Source organism: Argiope bruennichi, chromosome 3 (assembly GCF_947563725.1).
Source record: "Argiope bruennichi chromosome 3, qqArgBrue1.1, whole genome shotgun sequence".
Lineage (NCBI taxonomy): Eukaryota > Metazoa > Arthropoda > Arachnida > Araneae > Araneidae > Argiope > Argiope bruennichi.
In genome coordinates, this window is record NC_079153.1 from 104239073 (window position 1) to 104263129 (window position 24057).

General features: G+C 27.5%; 1 protein-coding gene across 1 annotated transcript in view; it reads right to left on the bottom strand.

The window, feature by feature from the left end:
* Positions 1–6730: 6730 nt before the first annotated feature.
* Positions 6731–24057, bottom strand: part of LOC129963305 (kinesin-like protein KIF28) — a 42955-nt gene continuing 25628 nt past the window's right edge. Inside the window, exons 13-25 of the mRNA XM_056077593.1 lie at positions 22138–22301; positions 21300–21434; positions 19587–19735; positions 18855–19003; positions 16890–17024; positions 15171–15254; positions 15000–15062; positions 14692–14838; positions 12509–12634; positions 11385–11555; positions 10284–10364; positions 9397–9532; positions 6731–7038 (exon numbers count right to left, since the gene is read on the bottom strand). Coding sequence (XP_055933568.1) covers positions 6803–7038; positions 9397–9532; positions 10284–10364; positions 11385–11555; positions 12509–12634; positions 14692–14838; positions 15000–15062; positions 15171–15254; positions 16890–17024; positions 18855–19003; positions 19587–19735; positions 21300–21434; positions 22138–22301 — 1776 coding nt within the window. The 3' untranslated portion in view covers positions 6731–6802. The remainder of the gene's footprint in view (positions 7039–9396; positions 9533–10283; positions 10365–11384; positions 11556–12508; positions 12635–14691; positions 14839–14999; positions 15063–15170; positions 15255–16889; positions 17025–18854; positions 19004–19586; positions 19736–21299; positions 21435–22137; positions 22302–24057) is intronic.

Below are 24057 nucleotides of genomic sequence, written 5' to 3' on the forward strand. Positions count from 1 at the left end.
ATTCTTACTAACCATTATTCATATTTGGCCTTTTATCTAAATTAGCTCATTAATATTAATATAAAAATAAAATTAATTACATTTTATTTGTTTTATTTAAATTTTATCAATAGCTTTTAATATTTGATTTAAATCCTCGGATAGTTTATTTTCTAAAGAAAGAATATTAAATTAAATATTCATAATAAAACGAACATGTTTTTTTTTAATATTTTTAACTTTTTCTCTAAATTTGTCATTTATTTTCTCATATTTTAATGAGCATATAACAAGGATTCAACTTTCCTTCTTCCTCTGGATTCTGTCCCTACAGTGTCTTAAACAGAAATATTTTAATTTTAACTATCATATATGTAATTTCGAATTGAAAATGTAGTGCTTTATTGCACATTTTGCTTCACGACACTTTTTATAACTGTTATAAAAAGAAGATTTAACATGGTACGCTACCTTCATATCACGTTACATTACTTAGTTAAAGAAAGATAAATATATATGTGTGTTTGTGTGAAAGTAAAATAAAGCTGAATTTATTTCCCAATAATTTGTTAATAGCTGGCACGTTCAGATTGTTTACGTACAGATCTCGGCGAAAAAATCTGAGACAAGGCCATTTTTTTGAAATCAAATTGCATGAAAAAAAATGAATTTAAGTCATGTAGTTTCGAGTATAAATCGAAATTGTCAAAAGCGAGGAGTTAGGACAAATCAAAATTTTTAATGAATCATTCATAAGAAGATCCAATCAAAAATTTTAAAAAATTAATAATAAATAAATAAAGCGTTTTTGTATGCATAGCGAATTTTCCTAACAACTAGTGCATCTTCAATTTCGTCACTTTGAAGGGTAACTAACCAATCAGAAGGTTCTATTATTATTTCTAAAATGTAATTTCAAATGATATGATAAAAAATAACATAGTATATATTTTCATTAAGTTGTGGTTCATCAAAACTGACTGACAGGGGTAAATTAACTTTATTAAAATTCGCTGCCTTCGGCTGTCTTATTATGTTGGCCACTGTTGATGAAATACATCTTATCAAAAGGGGGGAAAGAAGTTAATTTAATTTTGATTTTTGAAAAATATTTTAGAATTATATATTTTTATTTTCTAACATTTACATATATATGTCTTTGCGACTAAAAAATTTTAATATTACAAAATGGTGAATTAACTTAGTAATTTACGTGAAATTAAAGTAGTATTTCATTCAATTTAAGTAATTTAATTTTAGTGATGAATGTATTTAAAATTTCTTAGTAATGACGTGCATAGCTATATGATGATCGAGCGACGTCAGCTGGGATCACTGAGTGATTCCAAAAATACACAAAGTGATTCTTGGCGTTTGTTAGAGATCAATCACACATTCTTTCATATTACCTAACACTTTTATTTTTTCGCTCCTATCATTTCATTTATAGAAATTCTATTTCAGAATATAGGAAATAAATTTGCTTAGATATCATAGCAAATAAGTTTGTCCAGATATCAGATTTATGGATGAAGCAATTCCGTGACAAGTGCCAGCAATATTTCCAATCTATCGACTGTAATGGATTTTGTTTCCAACCAAATGGATTAAATTACAGAAATACTTTTTAAAATTTTGATAAAATTAGCTGACATTTTATTTCTGCTTCATTCAATAACAGATATTGCATCGATTTCTATTAAACAGTATGTTTGATATGAAGTTCTGATTTAGACATAGCAACATCTTCAAGTCGAAAGTTGCAAAATAATAAAGTTTCTTGATTTCAATTACTCTAATTATTGCAATTCCTTGAATATGCAATAATTAGAGTAAGCATAAGATTTTGTTTTTTTAAGAATTTTCAGATGGTTCACATGTAATTCCTAGGATATTTCTGCATTGAGTTAATGCAGTACATACCCTTTAAATCCCATAATTAAATACAAGACTGAAAATGTAAAATATGAACATTCTTTCTTTTTTGTGTAATACGTATAAAATACAATACAAAATTCTGAAGAAATAATATGATGCAAAGCACTCCCTAGTATCCGGATCACGACTATCTATCCTCTGTATTATCCGGCCTAGTTTTCTTTATCGTAATTAATTCAGGAAGGTTGGGCAATAAATTGACAACATTTTCAAATTATTGGAAGTAGGCGTGTGCTATGATCTTCCTAAGTGTCGTGTGCAAAATACAAGTTGTGCCAGGGAAAGAGCAGCGTTCTGCTCGTTGTTCATTGTTTCGTCAGTCAGTGTGTAAAGGACCTCAATTGTTGCCGCTGTTCCTGATTATAACTGCACAAAACGTACAAGATTTCTTAAATTGTTCTTCGGGCATGATTAATGTTTTTTTAACATGGAAGTACCACATGGAAGTATATAGAATTCATGTTAAAGTGTGAGCAGTTTATATCCTTTAACCTATTTTTTTCTAATAAATTCTTGCAGGATAGTATATAAACATATATCAATACAGAGCCTTTTATTTTAACTCGACATGTTACTGACAATAGCTACTATGATTCACCGGGCCACGGCCTCGTTCACATTCTACGTGGCTTTAGATAAATGGAAGGAAGGCTTAGTATTTATAACAGTGAGTTTTGGTTGTCTTATTGGTGGGCAAAGAAAAGGAGTTCATAGAACTCCGGCTTAACCGACTTTTTTTGTTATTCGGCCTGTCTTCCGCCTCAATATGCCAGATATTTGGGAGTGTACTGTATTTAGTTATTGAAGAAAGCAGAATAAAATTTCTGAAGTGTTAAATCGAATAATATTTTTTTCAGAATAAAAAAGAGCACATATTAAGTTTTCAAAATTTTTAAATAATCTAAGTACGAAATATATCGTATTGATTTTTATCTTTTAATTAAGAAAATGAAAATAAAAGGTTAAATTTTAATGTTTAACAGTTATTTTTGCATGAAGCAATTGTAGTAGCTTACGTTTGCTTCGATAAAACTCTTCACAAATAGATTTAATAATTAGAGAATATTTTTATAGCAATTGAATTTAACAAATATAATACAAATGAAAAGAAATGAACAGTATCACATAATGTATTCGATTTTGTCTTTTTATTAAATTCAAAAGTATTAAAAAGACTTTCAGAAGCAAGATTTATGACTTTGAGTTTTGCGAAACAACTCATACATCTAATCTTCTTTAGAACACTGCTGAGTTACGTACTAATGCCATTAACGGTTGCTGAATTTTTTTTTGGTAAATGTCATATCTTATGAGTTCGAGAAAGCAATAAAAATGCAAATATCAAGAGGAAAGTGAGAATTTTCTTCCTTAATCTATGGATTTCAAAGCTGAATTGCGACAACCATGCTTAAAATAATTTTAACTACCTTTAAAGAGCAGGTGGAAAAGTAGATAGCGTAGAATTTTACGAGCCATGCTATTACTGTATAAAAATGATTTTGATATTATTCCAAATTCTGAATTTTGCGTCTTTATCTATATAGATAGGATTTTTATGAAGGCTAAGTTTTTTTTTTACCATTAATTTTTCTTCTACAGAATTTTCTAAGTATATTGCTTGCTTAAAATTTGAGTATTGTATTAATATTTGAAATACATAAGAATTAAAATTAACGTAAATCTGTCAAAAATTTCGGAGAAAAACTCTCCCGTCTCTCTTAGCTTTCCCGTCTCTCTTAGAGTTTCGTAGAAAATTGTTTTGAATAAGGATAAATTACTGTATGATGATTGAATTATATTAATACTAAAGTTTATTTTTTATCATTTTGGTAATTTCGAAATTTTTTGCATCATTCCTTTTCTCATTATGTCTTTTACTATACATAATAAATATTTTGCGTTTTAATGACCGCTATTTTTTGTCTATAGAATTCTGAAAACAGTTGTTTTAATATAACATCAAAATAGCACTTCACAATTTATTTCTAATATTGTTGAGCAATGTTTGCTTGATTTATTTCATAAGTAAAAGTGAGGATAGTAACTCATTTATTTCTTTTATAATGCATTTTTTAAAAAAAATTAATAAGGATTCATAACATATTAATTTTGTCATAATTGAATGAACTGTTAACTGGGCTTGACGTAATATTTTAATGCGAAACGAACTGAATATAAGTTAATTATATAGTTGTCAAGCTAACAAATGTAACTTAATCTTTAAAAAAATATTCAGGTGCAATAATCCATTTAAATTTTTTAGCTGGGAGCAAATTGAATTCAATCTAACTTGATTGTCTATTAAAAGTTTAAAATAATTTCACACACGATTGAGCTACTTTAATAATTAATTTATAAGCTGAAAATAATTTCACACACGATTGAGCTACTTAAATAATTAATTTATAAGCTGAAAAATAAAGATTAAAAGCATAGGATAATGCAGTTAAATTTTATCATACTTCTTTTATAGGATTTAGGAAATTCTGCTTTCTATATTTAAAAGAGAATATTTTTTTTTTTATCTATGTTAAAAAAATAAGAAAATAAATAAAATGACAAAATACTTCGATAGTTGTAATTAAAAAGAATATTTAGCAAAATGATAAGGTGTAAAGCTCATGTGTTTTTAATTAGAAATTTTTTTGATGCTTTTATGTCATACAATCCATAATTTACTGCAATTGCTTAAGGACCATTTTTACAGATGTTCTTGAAAGGATCGTTTTAAGCTACAAAAATAAATTTTAACTTTTGGAAGACAATAATGGCAATCATTATAGATGGGTAGGAATAACTATTTTTTTTTATTCCTTATATTTGCTGCATTTAACAATCTTTGTCTCAGAAATATTTCATTTGAGTTATTCTGAAATTCATTCAATCCTCTTTAAAATTTATCTGAGATACAGAATTTTATTGTTGCATTTTTAATTAAAAATGCATTTAAAATAATGAAATCCTTTTCTCAGTGAATACTTTAAACTCAATAAGTAACTATTTGCCAACTTCTGGTCCAAGACTTTAAATTTTTTGAATGATATTTTCATTAAGTATAATCACGCATTTTGCAGGTATATAAGTATTAAATGTTAATATGCCGGCGTCCTGGCATAGGGGTAGCGCGTCTTCCCCGTGATCTGGGCGTCCCGGTTTGGGCATGGTTGTTCTTCTGTTGTTCTATCTGTGAGATGTGTGAATGTGCCCTCCTGCAAAAAGGGATTGTGCAAGCGAATGAGTGATGCGTGAGTAGCAAAGTCGTACTCTTGGCCCTAGTTGGCGCTGCTATAAAAAATCAGAGACGTCCCCCTCAGGCTTAAATCGCTGTCTTCGTAACAGCGGGCTTGTCAGTGGCAAGTGCCATAAGAAACAAACAAACAAACAAATGTTAATATTTAAATAAAACTATATTTTTTATCAGAAAAGCGGTTCACACAAGCACAGTTTAAGCTTTATATTATTAAATGACTCCACTGTTGGTGGTTTAAGCAGTTGGTATAGGTACTACGCATCAATTTTGTCCATTTGGAAGATATACAATGTTGTCTGGTGATATCTTTAAAATTCGTCAATGACACTAATTGGTTGTGTATATTTCGAGAATTATAGACACTATAATCACTATATACACTATATCATACAAGATACAGGATCGCCTGACATTTCTGTACTTGTATAAGGTTAATACTTTCAAAGAAACGTGTTCGAATCCAATCCATCATTCCCGTATGCTTGGCTGCCCTGGTTATTCTAATGTTGAATTTGGTTATGGAAACAATGTCAAAAATTGTATCATGATTGACCAAAATTATTTACAATATTTAGAGATATTAGTCTTCACGTTAGAACTAACATATAAATAGAAATTAAGATTCTGAACAATACGGTTTTCTTACGACAGTCATATTCTTGAAAAAAGGACAAAATGTTGAATGTATACAAATGGTTATTCTCTCCACCGGCTCATATTATATTGCATTTATCTCTAAAAACAGTAACATCACCCGTTTTATGAGATATATATAAATACCAATAAATTCTTATTTTATGATAAAAAGTTCTGTTTTTTCCCCATCTTTTCTAGGGAAACGATAGCCTTTTTTATTAATTAATTTTTTAATTATGGATTTTGAAACCTTTTTGATTTCTAGTTAATTATATAATTGAAATAATAATGACGGTAATTTAAAGTTAGTGTTATTTAACTGTGCATTTAATAATCGCGTGCTATATTTTCAATTTAGCAAAAAAAAAAAAAAAATGTAGAATGAGTTTGTAAAAATTTGCCTGCAGGGATTATCAAATATTACTCCTCTAACGATTAAAAAAATTTCCGAAACGCACTTGCATTGAAAAATTTTTGTGGCACTCCAAAGTTACAGACATATGAAACTTTAAATATTGATAACTAAAAAGGAAATTCAATAAATGTAGCTATTTAGCAAGTATTAATGAAATATTTTAAGTAAAGATGATCATCTCATTTTTAATTAAAAATAATGAAAAAACTAATAGAAAAAAAAAAGCTTTCGTGAGAATTTTCCAATTGCTATATTTTTATATGACTTCTCTTAGAAGTCTGACTCATGGATAAAAAAATTCTAATTCAAATATTCCTAAGACAAAAGATTGATTGTTTTCTTGCTCAATACTTTAACTTAATTCTTAAGAAATAAAGTTTGGCAGTTCAGCAGGTTTAAATTAAAATATAAATAATTTTTTATTACAATAGAATTTTGATAATTTACAATTTAAAATAATAAATATGTTAAATCCTCATTCACACATATATCACTTGTGCGTATTCATTAAAAATATCCATATATATTCAAATCTCTCATAAAATACCATGGCACTTGTTTTAAGTAATACTAACAACGGCGTTTCAGACAATAATGCAGGTGGATGAGCCTTTGTAAGAATTATTTTCATCATATTCCTCATCAGATTCATCACTTCTTCTTCTTCTACGTCTTCTAGACCGCCTCCTTTGACGATTGCCTTCCTCCTCTTCATCTTCCTCTTCGTCCTCATCTTCTTCGTCTTCATCCTCTTCGTCACTTTCTTCCTCTATCTCATCTTCGTCAACTGGTGTTGCTGGGGTTTTTGCCAAAACGCTTCCTTAAAGTAGAAACTCTAATTAACAACCAATCCGAACTTTCTCATATATAAAATGTAGCGTTTAACTTAACATATCAAACATCATGGTTGACGGTTATTAATAAATTATTAATGAAGTGCTAAGTGATTAATGTTAATGATTATGTTAGGATAATGATTAGTGTTACCAAGATAATTGATTTCTTTTAAAATAAAGCTTCAATTAAATCTACAATAACGTATATTCTATGTAGAAGGCAGCCATCTTTAGTACTGCCAAAAGAAAATTTAATAATTAAGGTGTATGTACACACTTGAAATTTCGAAAATCGTTCAAAATATCGAATAATTTTTATTGCTTAATAATGTTCTCTGATCCCTTAGCTTTCAAACGATACGAAAATGTTGTCAATATTCGGAATATTTCTCGAGTTATAATTATTTTTCTTGAGGTGCTTTCATTAAAAACCCTAATTACGGTTTTTTTAAAACTCATTTTATGAAGAATGATATTTTTCCACTATGTTGCTTCATTCAAACAATCATAACTGAACAAGAAATTAACCAAATACAGTTATTTATATATCAAAATAATCTGTATGAAATAGTGGATGTTTTGTGCCTCAATCAAATTTATATTTTTAGAAATAAATTTTTAATAGCTGTTTAAAAGTTAAAATTACAGAAAAAATCCTACTTTTTCTATTCATCATTGATGAAAAAAATGTTTAAAAAAAACTATACATTTTTATAACTTGTTTGAGGCAGACAACATCAAGACTAATATTAGGCATAATTTCCAGCTAGAATTGTGTGTCTGTAAAAATTAGAATTTAAAATATCATGTTTCAAAAAATAGGCTAATTAGCTCATTAAATATTATTTAATTAATTAATAATTAGTGCAATAAGTTTTTTTCTCACTGAAATTAGCTTAAACATATATTAATAACCTACTGTAAAAAAACTGGAATTTTAAAGTTGAAATTAAAAAAAAAATCTTCAAGTGTGTACGTACACTTAAATAGAAAATAAGGATATTGATTTTTCCTAATTTATAGGCTATAGATGAACTTTTAAATAAAGCAATTGATTTTTTCAAACTGAAACAGAAATCTTTAAATATTTGGGATGTATACAGTGAATTGATAATCAGGGTATCATGTTAATCTGATGGAGGTCGTTGTCATATAATTCCTTATGGATTGGAATGTTCAAGATTCTAATCTATAAGGAATACCGATTGCGCTAAAGATCAGATGTCATATTGCTAAGAACATGCTGAATCCGGTATCGCGGGTCAAGCGTCCTCTTATTAGTATAGTGTGAAAATAGGATAAGAAAAATGCTGGCTCAGGCGATCATCGTCCGATCTTTTCCTTTGCGTTTAAAAAAAAAATCTTTCAAAAACTACCTTAAAATTCTGGGAGCTGCTCAATTCGAGGTCCATCCCCAAATTATCTCATTGTTTTAAAACGAGAAGTGGATGAGATAAAATAAAATACTTCTCAATTGTTACTTTTAATAACAATTAGCTTTCACATAACTGACATCAATAATACTGAAAGGAAGTACGATGTTGAAGTCTTATTATTCACTAGATTTTCTGGCTTTATTACAAATTTCCTGTCAAGGATTAATAAGTATTATATCAATAAATTACGTAATAAGATCAATTTATTTATTCTGATTTTGATTAATAAAATCAAATTATTTTAGCGATTTCTGAATACTACATTCTCTTTTCTGGAAGTAAACGTCAGCAAATTAGAATATCGATATTTTTCTGAAGCTGATTTATAAAAATATTTATAAGTGAGGCTTTTAATTACTTTTAACTATAGAAGGAGCAATAAAGTGCTATATTTCAAAACTGGAACCAGTACTAGAAGTTTTGTCTCAATAAATTAATTAATAAATTGAAACCAGAAAATCAAATTTTTCCCAATTTTTAATCAAACCCAATTTTAACCAAAACCCAATTTTTAACAACTGGCTAATTTATTTTTAAAAACGTAATTAGTTAATAATGGTTACATATTTCCAAACAGTAAAAACAAATAGTAATTTATTTGATTATAGTGTTTAAACAATATCATTTCGACATTGTAAAAACTTTCAACCTTGATAAAAAAACTATTCAGATATTACTTCTTGTAAGTTTTAATAGACAACATTTTTCTCTAACAAATAAATTATCAAATCATATTTTGTATTAGCTATCTCCCGACTTAAAAAATAGCTATTTGATTTTAAAGAAAAATAATTAGGGAGACTAAAACTTATATTAATTTTGTTATTCCAAAATAATAAATGGATGGAGAAAAAATGACGTTTGTCCCATTCATAAGGTTTAAATTAATTAATGACAGCTCGTTACCTTTAGGTAATATCTTGCTGAAAACTTTGGCAGCTGTTTCGTTAGAATTTGCAAAGAGTATCTCTTTCACCATGGGTAGAGGAATTTCCCTCATTTTTTGTTTTTCTGCGATATCCACTAAATGACCTATGTTTTCCTGTAAAAAAATAGTTTTATAAATACAATTTTGAAATATATTTGAAAAGCATATCAATGTACCTTTTATTCTTTTAATAAATTCCATTCTTTCATCACATAGAAACTCTGCTTAATGGAAGGAAATCAATTCAAATCAGCAAGTTAGTTACTGTTAAATCGAATCAATTTTAATGTGCTTCAAAATAATTCATGCTTGCGATATTGTTTATATTCTATGTGAGTCAACTTTAGATGTTCAAAACTTGTTAATTCCCAACTAATAATTTTTAATTATGTTATTATAGTTCATCCTTCTTGGATTGAACGCCAGTTCAAATCAAGTAAGAGAGCGGGCAAAGAGGAGTGCAGTAGCTTCTGAGGATAAGGACTCTTGCGCACCCGTGGGTAGAAGTCGGAACTTAGCTCATATGAAGATGGCACTTACACACTCGCTTGCACATCCCCTTTTTTCAAGGGCTCTCTTCCACACACCTCATAGAGAGAGCACAGGGTAGGGAACAACCACGTTCGAATCAGGACTTGACCCCGGGACACCCAGATCACTGGGAAGACGCGCTACCCTAGGCCATGACGTCAGAATTTTTAAATATTATGGTATTATATTTGTATCAAATCTCAACACTAAATAAATCCATATATAGCAAGAAAAAGTTACATTTGCCACGAAGTAAAGTGAGAAGCGAGGCAAGAATGCGGTTGCATTAAATTTTCTTTCTAAACAATAAATTAGTTTCTCTCATTTTTCTTACCAATTTCTGTATATGCCTCTGCTGTTGCTTCTTCATAAGTAATAACTCCACAATCATGCTTTGTTTATTGGGATCAACATTCTGTAAAATAAAATAAAAGTAATACGACTGTAGCAGAAATTAAATATTTATTGACTACATCATTAAAACATAGAACAACTTAATTTAGACATTTGTTTTAAGTAATAGCAGAAGTTAAACATGTATTGAATGTATTACAAACTGTAATATATATTGAAAATTTATTAAATTTATTATGAAAATTTAGGACAACTTAATTTAGACGCCTGTTCCAAACTGTTGAAGATTTAAGACTCTACAATATCAATTATAATTTCCTATGAAATGTAATTTTATTACCTTTTCTAAGAATTATGTAAATTTTCTGAACGGAGCTATTTAATATATATATATTTAAAGCAGTATAATTGAATATTGTCTTTAAATCACACTATTTAATCTAATTTATTAATAAGAATTAATCGCACGACTGAACATAAATGTAAATATAAGAAAGAGAATTAATGCAAAAATTACTTTTGTGTTTTGTTAACAAAAATCATCAACACAATATCATACGGAAAGCAAATTTGGGAATTTGTCACAATGAATCATTTTATTCTTTATTCTGACTATTGATGATTTTCTTTTTGGTAAAGATGAATTTCATGAATAATTTATTACCTTTTCTTTCTATATTGATTGTCTCTGATATTGCTATACTTTATGAAACAATCTAATTTTAAAAAATTAAATAAATCCAATTTAGTGAATATGAAATAAATAGTATATATTAGCTTCTAAAATTTTAAGAGATTGAAAACGTCTTGCAATTTTGGGTTATTTCAGTTTAAGACAAATTTATTGATAAGATATATAAAGAAATTTAAAATAGACTTGTATTTTGTTGAGCATTTAAATTATTTATCAAAAATTATTATCTCAAATTATTTATCAAAAGATAATGTAACTAATTTATCAAAAGTAAGGTAAATAATTGAAAACGTTATATCAGAGTTTTATAAATTAAATGCTTGAAAAATGAGTAATTTTATTATTATTCATATCTTCCAAATAATTGAAGCTATAAATTCTTCTTACCCGTCCATTAATTCGAAAACCATTCATGAGTCTTGACGTTTGATTCAACAGGTCTTCTTGAATCATTTGCTTTGTACTCCTTCCTTTAGCTTTGGCCATGGCGGATTTTCGCGGTTTCTGCTTTCCCCAAACTTGAATCACTATGAATCCATCTTTGAGGTATGATAAAACCTACAGAATAAAAAGCCTAACTAAATCACCATGGAAGGTTTAAACATTGAAATAAATATAAGACTTTAAATTTTAGTGACAAATTAAATTTATATATAATGAATATTTTCATTTTCCTGAACTCATTCAATCATATGATTTATTCTTATAGATTCATTAATTTTGTTCACAAAAATGGCGGATTAGTTTAATTTAAAAATACTGATATAATTTAAAATAAATAGGTGAAATATCCAAATAAAATATCTCCCTAAATTCCTCAAATGTTGGTTCTTACTATTTTCTATTATAAATGAGCTAATATAATTTTCATCTATTTTACTGTTCATGGTTTTAAATTTTCTGTTAATAACAGAAAGATAACGAAACTCATATTTATGGTCAGTAAACCTGTTGCTGAGAATAGGGAGAGGAATTCTATGAGCCTGCTAACCTCAAATAAGGAACAAGAATTCCTTTTCTCAACACTAATGTGTTTAAAAAATAAATTAGAAAAAAAAATCCCACACAATTAAGAAACAAAAAGAAAAACAGTTCAACCTGTTTTTCGAAATAATAATGCTGCGTATTATAATGTCTAATTAAGTCAACAAAAAAGTACTGAAATCCTTCAGATGTGACAATATAATTTAAGTACCATATAAAATTTTTACCACAAAATTATTTAGCGATTAAGTGAAACATCAAATGAAATCAATGAAAAATAATGTAGATATGTACATTTTTTAAAGCGCACAATTGGAAGCTTTTTGATGCTTCTCGACTTCTAATTTTTTGCCAAAGCATTTTAATAGATACTACCTTTTCTAGAGAATAATTTCATAATTTATTTACCTTTAATCTAGTACTTGGTCATATGATAGTAAATGTCAAATAGAAAAATATGTTAAATAATTCCTCAAATTCGAACTGAAAATTAAATTATTCAAACTCAAATTTAAATTGTGTCTTACTTGTCGAGTCACCGGAGTGAAGGAAAACATTTTCTGATGGTGAAAATCTGGATTAGATGTGTCTGATACTGTTTCGGTAATTGTATCTGTTTCGTCTAAGTACACTCGATACTTGCAGTTCACATCCTTAGTACAAGAAAAAGTTTATTTAGTTAGTAGTTGGTGCAAATCTCAAAATATGTACTGAGAAGAAAATAATATTATTTTTTTAACTTTTTGTTCCCAGTTAGTAACTGTGATATTTGTAATTCACATTTTTAGTACAAGAAAAAGCTTACTTAGTAATTAAAATGGTGATCAAATATATATTGAAAAGAAGGCAGTACTACTTTCTGATTTTCATGGAAAATAATCTATCCCACATTTCAAGTTCAATATAAAAAGAGCACTTCTTCAGAACTGATGTACTTATATTCTGATTACAATTAAAGATTAAATATTGCATTGTAAAATATTGAGTAAAAAAGGTTATGAAGTTATCTTAACTCAGCCATTTCAGAGAGGCTTTCCCTTGGTGTCACGTGGATTCTGGCAATATAAATAATTCGATTTATATTAAAAGAAGGAATAAAGAAACTGATTATTTTTTTATTTTACTAAGAGATATCTGGTAGCAATATTATAATAACATGAAATGTAAGACAAAATTCATGCATATAGTGGCAATTTTCAATCAACTGCTTCATTTATCTGGGCAAGTACTCTTTTTTTTTTCAAATAATTTTCAAATAATTAGTGAAATAGAATTTCTTTCTTTTTCACTAATAGTAATATTTCGTTTTTGCCTTAAAAGCCTTTTCTTTTATCTTGATTCCTATATCATATACCTATTGTGCCATGTAAATAATTTCTAAAGGAATCTGGAATAAATTTATTTCCTAAACGCACGTCCATACGCATAGTTTTAGAAAAATAAATTATTAAAAAAAAGTATCCAATATATTTTTAAAAGCATTTTTGTCTAATTCTTAAATTATTTGATCCTGTTCTGTACTTTTGCCTTAATATCTGTTATATAAGAATATACAACAGAAAATTATTGGAATTCGGAGAAAACTTCTGCAATAGAAAAATATTTCAGATATATTTTTTTTCAAAAATATTTAAGTACATAGAATAATGAAATATTTGGTATCATTGCAATAATTATTTAAAACCATTTTATATGCACAATATATTATTAGATCATCGATGAAGAACCAAAAATATGAAATAATATTTTTACTACATTAATTAAATATTTATAAATGTGAGCTAAATCCATCATCAAATTTTCATTACATTTGGAGGACAATTAAAAATCTCAAGAGCACTTTTCTTGCATTAATTATTCAGTTGTATTTCAAACTTTTACTTTATTATCCAATTTCTATTAAAAAAAGACACGATTTATTCTTGATTTAATTTATCATCTTGTATTTTATTTTGGTAGATAGAAATAAGTTTGTTACGTAGATAAATTTTTATGTTTTCATCATTAATATTAGATATTATTTCAACTTAATATTTTTAATTAAGTTGATGTTACAGTCAGTTATACATTAAATAGAGCATAGATTAGTAAAATAGAATTTTTTAACAGAAAGATAAAACATAGATTTTAATAGAAAGTTAAAACAATTGAATAAATGTAATTGAAAATTTATGCGGGAATATATATAATTTTTATAATTTTGAAATACAGCTTTTTTTAAAAATTTCTTTAGTATCATTTTATTTATATGAATGCAAGGGGTTATGGTGTACGAGCGATATTATCTGTTATCAATATTAACTTCATTATTAACTATTCTCATTTTTAAATTATTAAAACTAGAAGAAGATGGCGCCACTAACAATGGAAGTTCATCTGAACCACGGAAGCTCACCGTGGTTCAGATGTTGTTTGCCGTTTGCCTTATTGGGAAGATCGGATAATTCCTAATGATATAATTCAATCATCTCAGATATATAATTTGGGATCAACGTTTATTGAATAAAATAAGCTTTAGAAAAAATGAAGTGAATAATATTGCTCCTTTATCCTATTATATTAAATCATTTAGGTATGCTTTAAAAATTGTATTTGTTTTAATAAACCGTAAAAAGGGGCTAACCATCTTTAACCATCTGACAGAGTTTCGCTTCAAGATTGATTATAGTACATCTATACTTTAGTAAAATTATATTGCAAAATGACTCACCGTAAATCTATTTGGAATTCCACGACAGCCATTTATTCGGACAATGAAATACAAATTTCTACCGATAAGCTCGTTTGGACTTTCAACAAATTGATCATCTTGTTCCGTGTATTCTTTTCCATCATCTGAACATGGACATACTTCTACCTGAAAGAGAGAAGTTTTATTATAATATTCTTTTATGTAAAATTTATCGATAGTATTGTGATATTTCTTGCTCATAGGATATAAATAGCTCTAAAAATTAATAAAATAATAAAAAAATTATCAGTAAAAAAAGAACAATGTTATTATTAAGTACTACTCACATTAATAATACCCACTTCAGAACCTTTGTAATTAATAATTTCAAGCTGCTCTTTCAGTTCTACCTGAAATGCAAAATTCAAATCGAATTACATGATAAAGCAATTACTCAATTTTTAACTATATGTTTTAAGTACTATTCATTAAATAATTTTAAATTAATAAATTTCTACCATAAATGATAAAGGCTGCAGGTAAACTTGAACTGTCCCAATTCGAACTTCCGTGTCAGGATCCTCTAGGAATGGATCCATTTCCTGAAAAAATAATGTTTCTTTTACAGTAGTGTTTTTATATCCAGTGCTCAATTAAATAAGACAAAAATCTTGTCTATATAAATCTGATCATTTTTTTTTAAAAAACAAAGTCTATAAATATTGTTAAATAATAAAATGCCTTTAGTTATTTTCACTGGAATTTCTAAACTTTAATAGGAGTAGGACTTATTAAGTAGGCTTTTGGGCTCATTTAAGTTACACTTTAATCACATAACAGATTATTTCATCAAAATCTTTTTGTGTGCACAATTTCGAATATTTAAATAAATTATAATTTTAAATATTATAAATATTATCATAGTGAACGAAAATAATTTTCATTGTTTTGAGCCGAGATATATAAATATTTAAATAAATAAATAAATAAAAAATAAATATTGAATATTAACATATACATAGAAGTTCTATACTATTTGCAGTTTTTGAGTGCAGGTCAACTAAAAAGACACATTATCCATGCATTTTATTATGCAGAGCTTTCTTTTAAGCAGTCTCTTTAAGTTGGATCAAATGTTGGTCCAATCTTTCCAATTGATTGCAGTGTAATTTGTTTTTTAATAAAGTCCACCTACATCTATACGAAACCGGAAAGGGGCCATATGAGCTCTATAAATGGAGGTGCGGTGTTCAGTTAAGGTATAGTTAGTAAATAGTTTGTGGAGAATTGAGATGATCGAGGATAGAACCTGTGGTTCGCAGCCGAGTAACAAGACCACAATACAAAAGCAATTGCCCGTGTAGCGTAGCTGTTAACTGGCTTATAAACTTTCACCACAAGTTCTTGGATAAAGAGATATATTCCAGATGGATGAAGCTGGAGCATAATAACATTTGTATCAGTTCAAGAAAAAATTTACTCTGATGAACAGATCTGTCAATCAGAATTGAAAAGGGTATACATGAAAGAAAAGAAGAATATTAATGGAGCATCTGAATTAATTCATAATTCCTCGGTGTGCAGCAAACTCGGAAAGATGGTCGAATGCTCAGAATCTATTTACTGTTTGGCGTCCTCTTTTGCCGGAACGCAGGCTTTTGAGTTTTATTTTCGAAGTTTATAAAATGTAATCAGATGCAGGATTTCATAGTGCGCAACATCTACGCAATCTTTTTTATCAAAAATTGCTGTAATTTATATTGAATCATTCTATTTTTCTTATTGGAATCATCCTATTTACGATATTTTACACACTGACGCTATCAAATAAATCGTTTTGCATACACTGCTGCATGCGGTTTTGTCAGCCAAAATTTTTATATGCACTTTCGCCATTTCAACTGACTTGTGATCATTTTTTTTGCTTTATATTGCTTGTTGATTATCCTTAATTTAATGCCTTATATCTATTCTGTTATCAGTTTCGGTGCAAAAAAAGAAAAAAAAAGTATTGCCCTCTATTTAAATCTACTTCCTTTATTTAAAAAAGTATTTTTTCCTCGGAAATAGAATCATCAAATGCGTTAATATAAAATAGGAAAAAAATAAAAAAAATAATAGATCACGTGGAGGCAAACAAACAAATGTATTGATCCAGAAAGTGAATTTTGATTGAAATATTTTTAATGCTAAGTGCATTTATGAACATTGGGTTATCAGTATTAAAGAACACTTACTGCTGGCAAATCCCAATCTTCTTCAGCTTCATAATTTTGATACATTTCTTTCATCACATAAAGCCGGTTAAGAAATTTCTGTTTCGGCCATTCATATTCCTGTCGGGTGTCTAAATTCTTCATTTTGACATACACCTGCTCAAACAATGATGATGTTGAGCGATAAAAAAGGTATCAAACAAGGTAGTCTAATAATAAATACGATGAGGGGAGAAACTGACGGTTTAAATATATGAGATTAGCAAAAAATAAGTTACTTTAATGATTATATCAGTTTGTTTACTGATGTACCAGATGCTCTTTGCTATTTCATTTGATATTAAAGGTTTCATATTTTTATCCTGTGAGAAAAGCGTCGATACTCTCAAAAGCATTAAAGTTTATGATAAACAACTTTTTAGTTAATATATCACATGCCAGCTTTAATTTTGGTGCATTAAATGAAAAATTCAAACAAAAAAGCCTCAACAGAACTTGTTATAGGTGATAATTGATTTAATGCTTAAAGATTAATTTTGGTTATAAAATTGAATGGAACATTATTCATCATTTCATTAAATAATTGGGATGTGGTTTAGTAATTAGATTTGGCATCAAACATCTTGATTTTCTTTTTTTATTTTAATTTAAAGAAATTAATGTTATTTAATAATAAAATTCATTAATTATTTGAAATGTTCTTCATTTAAAAATCCAAATTTTATCTGTAGTAGTCACAGAAATTTTAAACTAAGTCTTTTTCTACTTATTTGTTTTCATGTTAAACAATAGAAATTCAAAAATTATGTAAAGCAATGTTATATCTAGCTACGCAATTGAAATACAATGGATTTAAGCAATAGAAACACAAAAATAAAAGTTATAAATTTCATTATTTACAAAAATGAGATGAAATTCATTTGCTTTAAATTTTACAAACTTGTATTTTTAAATAGTCATATTTTACAATGGAAGACATTTCATTGTCTATGTATAGAAGCTTTATATATTGCTATTATTAAAAAGTATGCAACTTTCATGAGTTTATTCTTTAATTCCTAATTCTTTTTGAAAAGGAAATTTTTAAAAAATAAAAAAACTAATGAAATTGAATCTCAATTGTATAGCTATTAACAAATTTATTTCGCAGTTCTTTCCTTAAGACGCAATATTTTAAAATTCAAGAAGCAAAAAAAAAAAAAAAAAAAAAAAAAAAAAATTGTACATCTTAGTCTCTGCAGTTGTATTACATATATAACACTATAAAAATTTACATTTGATTTATTAAATTATTTTCAAAAGTATGAAGAAGAAATGCTTCAATTCAGATGAGAAGATTAAGAAATGGAAGCAATGGACTGAGCACTCATTTTGAAGGTGAGGAACTAATTGAATATGTTTGAGCTTATAAATATTGACATGTTAGAAGACAATGTCTTATTTTAAGAAGAAAGAGTTTTGTAATTTTGAGAAATTGTAAGAAAAAAATGTATATCATATATCAGATCTCAACGCTAGAATCTGTTCTATTCAAAAGTTATTCAACAATTTCGAATCTATTTTTAGATTGAAATATAGAGCCTAAAAGAAGCATGAACTGCTAATATTTTGAAAAACTTGTATAATACACTTTTTTAATGAAATGCATGAATTAAGAAGGCTTATATAGCTTCCCAAAGTAATAATTTTAAAGTATTTTACGAAAGCAGTTATTGTTAAAGTATTCGCTGTACTTTGCGAATGGATTTGAAGTCGTATTTCACCCACTAATCATATATAAATATTGCTTACCATGAATGAATTTTATGTGAAAACCTGTTATAATATACCGAAGAAACTTTTTTTTGTAAAGAATGTTGTAATATATTGAGAATGATCTATTTATTTAAGGTGTGATATTTATTATTAAACATATTTATATGGTCCAGTTAGGCATTTGGTATGCAAAAAATTATTTTATATTTTGAAATTGTGCTTTTTATTTACCTCTGTTCTTCCAGTGGATTTTCCAATCATTTGAGGTGAAACAAGCATGATTTCAAATCTCACCCGCTTATCTAATTCTTCACTAATAGAATTCGCAACTTCAACACCAGGTAAAACTTCCAATAAGTCTTTGTTCAGCAGCGCACTTTCTGTGAGGAAAGAAGTGATTGTTCTTATCCAGCTCTATTATTTATTATCAAAGTAATAATCAATAATCAAATAGCTATTTACAGCCAGCAATGCATTAGAGGAATAAAAACTGGGCCCTCGATTTGCATTATTCCACTTAAATATCTCATACTGCAAGAGTAACGCAGCGATTAGCTACAGAAAAGTTCCTGAATAAATATTATTATTAAATATATCTGAAAAAATATCTGAAGTTCATGAATTAGTTCACCAGTCTTCAGGTAATTTTGATGGCCAATCATTTAGTGCGATATTGACAGTAAATTTATGCAGCAACATTTATTTCATAGAAGTTTATAATTTATTAGATGTAAAACTCATTTTATCTCAAAGTGAATATATCTCCTAAGTTTTCAACAAAACGATGATAACCCTGTTAAAGCATGCCAATAGCTTTAAACGTTTTAAATGGCATTTCTGTTTTAATTAGTATAGTAGATTTTTATAGAAAGGTAAGCTTTAGAATTTTATTGCAGTGTTATTTTTTATTATTTATAAGTTAACAAATAAATTTTTTAAATCTAATACAGGATAATTTCTTACCTCTAGAATTATCATCAGACAGATTGATTCCTGCTTTAGCTGCAATTTCTTCTTGAGCCATTTCATATGTAATTTCCGGATATTTCCGACCTCTTACAAAATTTTCAGGATCTTGGTAAACATATAATTGAGTCGTTCCAAACATAATTCTAGTATGAACAAGTGAATTATTATATAACGTTTTAACATCACCAACAATGACAAAAACATTGTTAATAAAATATTAAATATTTAAATTTTTATATTTTAAAAAAATTTCAAATTAGATTCTCCTACCTTATTTCATTTAATTTACAGAGTAAAATGCAAAATTTTACGTTTTTTTTTAAGTTCATGTTTCGTACTAAAGAAAATGTTTATTTTCATATTTTATCCTGATTTTTAATATTTCTTAGTCTTATTAAAGAAATTTACACTTTAAAGTCTAAATTCACACTTTAGTGAAGATAAAATTTACATATTATTGAACAGAAATAACTGAGATGATCATTAGAAATTTTCGAATAAATTCTATAAAAAATAAGTACAAAGTTATTATTTGAAAGGCATAGATTAGCAAAGTGATAAATATCACCTTTGCTGTGGCAAGGTGACAGTAATAAAACAATGAATGAGTTACCTTACATGGATTCCGTAGTTATTGGCTCTCACTTTCAGAGCTTTGATACATTCAAATATTGTATTCAGTTTATTGTATTCAACATTTTACGAATGATAGACAATATCTCTGTCACAATTTTTTTCATTCACTTACACAAGGTATTCGTAAACTGTCTTTAAGAAAAGAGGAGTGATGACGAACGGTAACTGATTTAGAAGCCATATTCTTATTCTTTGACATTTATAAAAATCGCAACCTATTAACCAGAACATTTGCCGAAATAGTATGAATGACCTTTATTTCAAAATAAAACAATGAATTTTATAAGGGGATTCTAAAGAATTAATTAATTGCACTCCCAATTCGAAGTAGCAATAGTTTATTTTCGTGCAACAATTTAATATTTCCGATTAATGGAAAGAAACGTCGAAGGTCTGCTGCCATAATCATATTGCATAATGATACCAAATCACTTAATTTTATAAGGCTAAGAAAAGTACATTGGGATTGTACGAAGGAAACTGACGTTGAATAGGCATAAAAGACCTGTTTCTTGATCATGTTCAATGGCTATGAGCCCAATGGACGTCTTCTGGATCACATGAAGCAGCCGATGTTTCATTCACCAATTATTAAAACTAAAATGAGTCGAAAGTCTTGTGTAGTTGAAATCCTTCCTTTTGGATGATTTTTTTTGCTGTGCAGATGATTAACACCAAATAAAGTTTCTTCCGAAGAGTTTAATAATTCTTTCTGGATTTAGAAAAAAATGGCATCAAATCATATAAAAATCTTTAAATATTTTAATGACGCCAATAGAATTTCTCCATGTATTTCTAATGCCAGACAAAAGAGTAATTAGGAGATCAATAAAGTTTCTCTAATAAAAGTCCAATCTGAAAGTGAAATGCTTTCTTTTCCTGCCAGTAAAATAATTGGTATACAAGATTGGTATACATGCATATAGAAGATCGAACTTAAATCTTTAAATATAATTTCATTAAAATATCTTTTAATTATTCTTATAACTGCAAAAAGTATAAAGAGTATTTCTTTCTGAAATGAATTTAAAAACTTCTATTTGTTTAGTTGTTATAAATATAAAAACAAACCTATCATTATGTTTCAGAACAGACTGGCTGGTCACTGGCTCTCCATTTAACAATATTCTAGCTTCTGGGCAACCTTTTTCAATAATGATTTGATCTGCTTCTTGAACATGAATAATGGCATGATTTTCTTGGATACTAAAATCAAAATCAAGAAAATATATTGCAAGAAATGACATCAATATGAATGTCTATAAAATCCTAACTACAAAAAAGTCATTAAAATAATTTTATTCCGTCCCCAGTTTTCTATATTGTAATGTTCCAGTTTATTTCACTAGTTGATATTGCTAATTTTTTGACAATAAAATATTAAAAGGAACCCAATAATTCATCTAATAGTTTTATTCATTTTAATAATGATATTTTATATATTTTATTATTTTTTTTACCCTCTCCCTTAAATATAATAAAAAGTTTTAAGGTTATTTTTAGCTTCGAATAAGGATTGAAAATAATTCTATAATTTTCATAATCATTCCAATATACCTATAACATTGTAAAGTTTTGAATTTCATGAAAGTTCGTTTCAATTTTTTTATTTTAATTATGTCTTTGTTATATTTTGCCTTATTGAACAATATTTTGTTTTTATTAATTGCTATGAAATCTTTGCTACTTTATCCTCCAATATTTGCTTTTATTTATGTGACTCTATTTACTTATTGCTTATAATATTTAAAATTATGAAACATATTATAAAGTTCGTAAGTTATTATTTGTCACGATAAAAAGACGAAATGGTGAATTAATTTACCAGTACAATTGTTATTATCTTTTGATAACTTATTCTTGAAGTATTTTCTGTTAGCAATAAAGCAAATTGCGTGAGAAGATTTACCTTGGGCCTAACAGTAGAATATCTGCATTATCTTCTTTTCCAATCCTGTTTGCGCCTTTCTTTAATATATGAAGAATTTTTCCAGACAGCTGTGGATCGAAATTTAAGTTTGATAAATGAGGATGTTGTTTCTTCAGTTCTTCTAACTTTGCTCTCTCTGCATCCTAGAAAATATTCAATGCATTGTTTAAATTGAAATAAGAATCTTATATGCAAGAGCAAAATAACGGAAAATATAGCAAAATAACGGAAAAAAACTTAATAAATTTTTAGAACATGTTATGAAAAAAATATTTACCTTATGAATATCTCAGATTTTTATTTCCATCACAAATAAGCGTGTTTTATAGTATAGTAGTTTTGGTTTATTAACTGAATGCCCATTAATATTCGATCTTTGTCGATTTCTTTTTGGCAATTAATTGCTGGCATGTAGTTATTATAAAAGCACTGGAAAAACGAATATACATTTTGCTCATCTTTTTTTAGACCAGCGGTTCTTAACCTATGGGTCGCGACCCAAAATTGGGTCGCGAAGCATATTTCTTGGGTCGTGCTGAGTCGAACCAAAAAAGTTAGTAATACAACAAATTTCAGACATTTTAGAAATGACGACTTGAATAAATATCAACAATCGAAAATGAATGTGAACTAACTGAAAAAATTACATGTTTTAAAAATAAACTCAAATTATGGAGAAATAAGGTTGAAATAAAGAAACTTGCTTCATTCCCGACTCTTAATTTACTTGTTGAAGACAATAATATTGATATCACAGATTTTGAAATACAGAAAATTATTATTAATCATTTAGAAAAATTAATAGCAGACTTTGATCGATATTTCCCTGCAGACGATGTTTTCAAATATAATTGGGTTCGAATGCCATTTAATTTTGATGTAAGTGATTTGCATGAGGAATTTGTTAATATTAATCAATTTCAAGAGCAATTAATAGAAATACAAAGTGACCAAGCACTTCGATACAATTTCTACAAAAACACTGAATCTTTGTGCTTTCTGGTTAAAATTAAAAACCGAAAAGCCAATTATTGTTAAAGAAGCCCTAAAAGTATTATTGCCCTTTGCAACAACATATATGTGTGAGGCTGGTTTTTCGGCTCTGTGTGTAATCAAAAACAATTACCGGAACAAGTTAAATCCTGAAATAGATATAAGGTGCTCCTTGACAAGCATTCAAGGAGCACCTTATATCTACCAAGCTTGAAAATGTATTCAAGCACAAGGTTCTCATTAAAACTGTATGACTTGCATTTAAAATTTAAAAGACTTAACATATGCATTGATATTTCTTTTTTTTTTTAGGAATAAGTTAAAATGTCAATTATTTTCAAAAAGTTATAAATATATTTTAATTTGGTCAATAAAAATTATTAAAAACACTTGATTATTAAATAAATTTTCCTTGGATCGAAAAGTACTTTTGTTTATCTTTATTATTAAAAAAATAAAAAAATTGTGAGTTAAAAAAATTTTCATCGTAGGATTGAAGATTTTTTAAAAATACAATCTAAAATAAAGCAATGAAAAAATTTTAACTTTTTTTTGGGTCGCGACATGAGCATATTTCTCAAATTTGGGTAGCGGCTTAAAAAGGTTAAGAACCACTGTTTTAGACCGATTGAAACCAAAGTTTGATATAGAATTTTAATTATCATTTTAGGCTTATATGCCAAATTTCATTTATTTATTTCATGGCAATTTGGAGTTATTGAGTTTACATACACATGGAAAGCCACATGCGTGCAACTCCCTGATAGATTTGATAACAAATTTGATACAGATTTACCAATGCTAAATCTGTGCACCAAATTTTATCTTTACATTTTGTAGTTATCTTGCTCATTTCTATTCGAATATTCAGAGAGATAAAATTCCTTTGAATAGATTTCGTTCAAA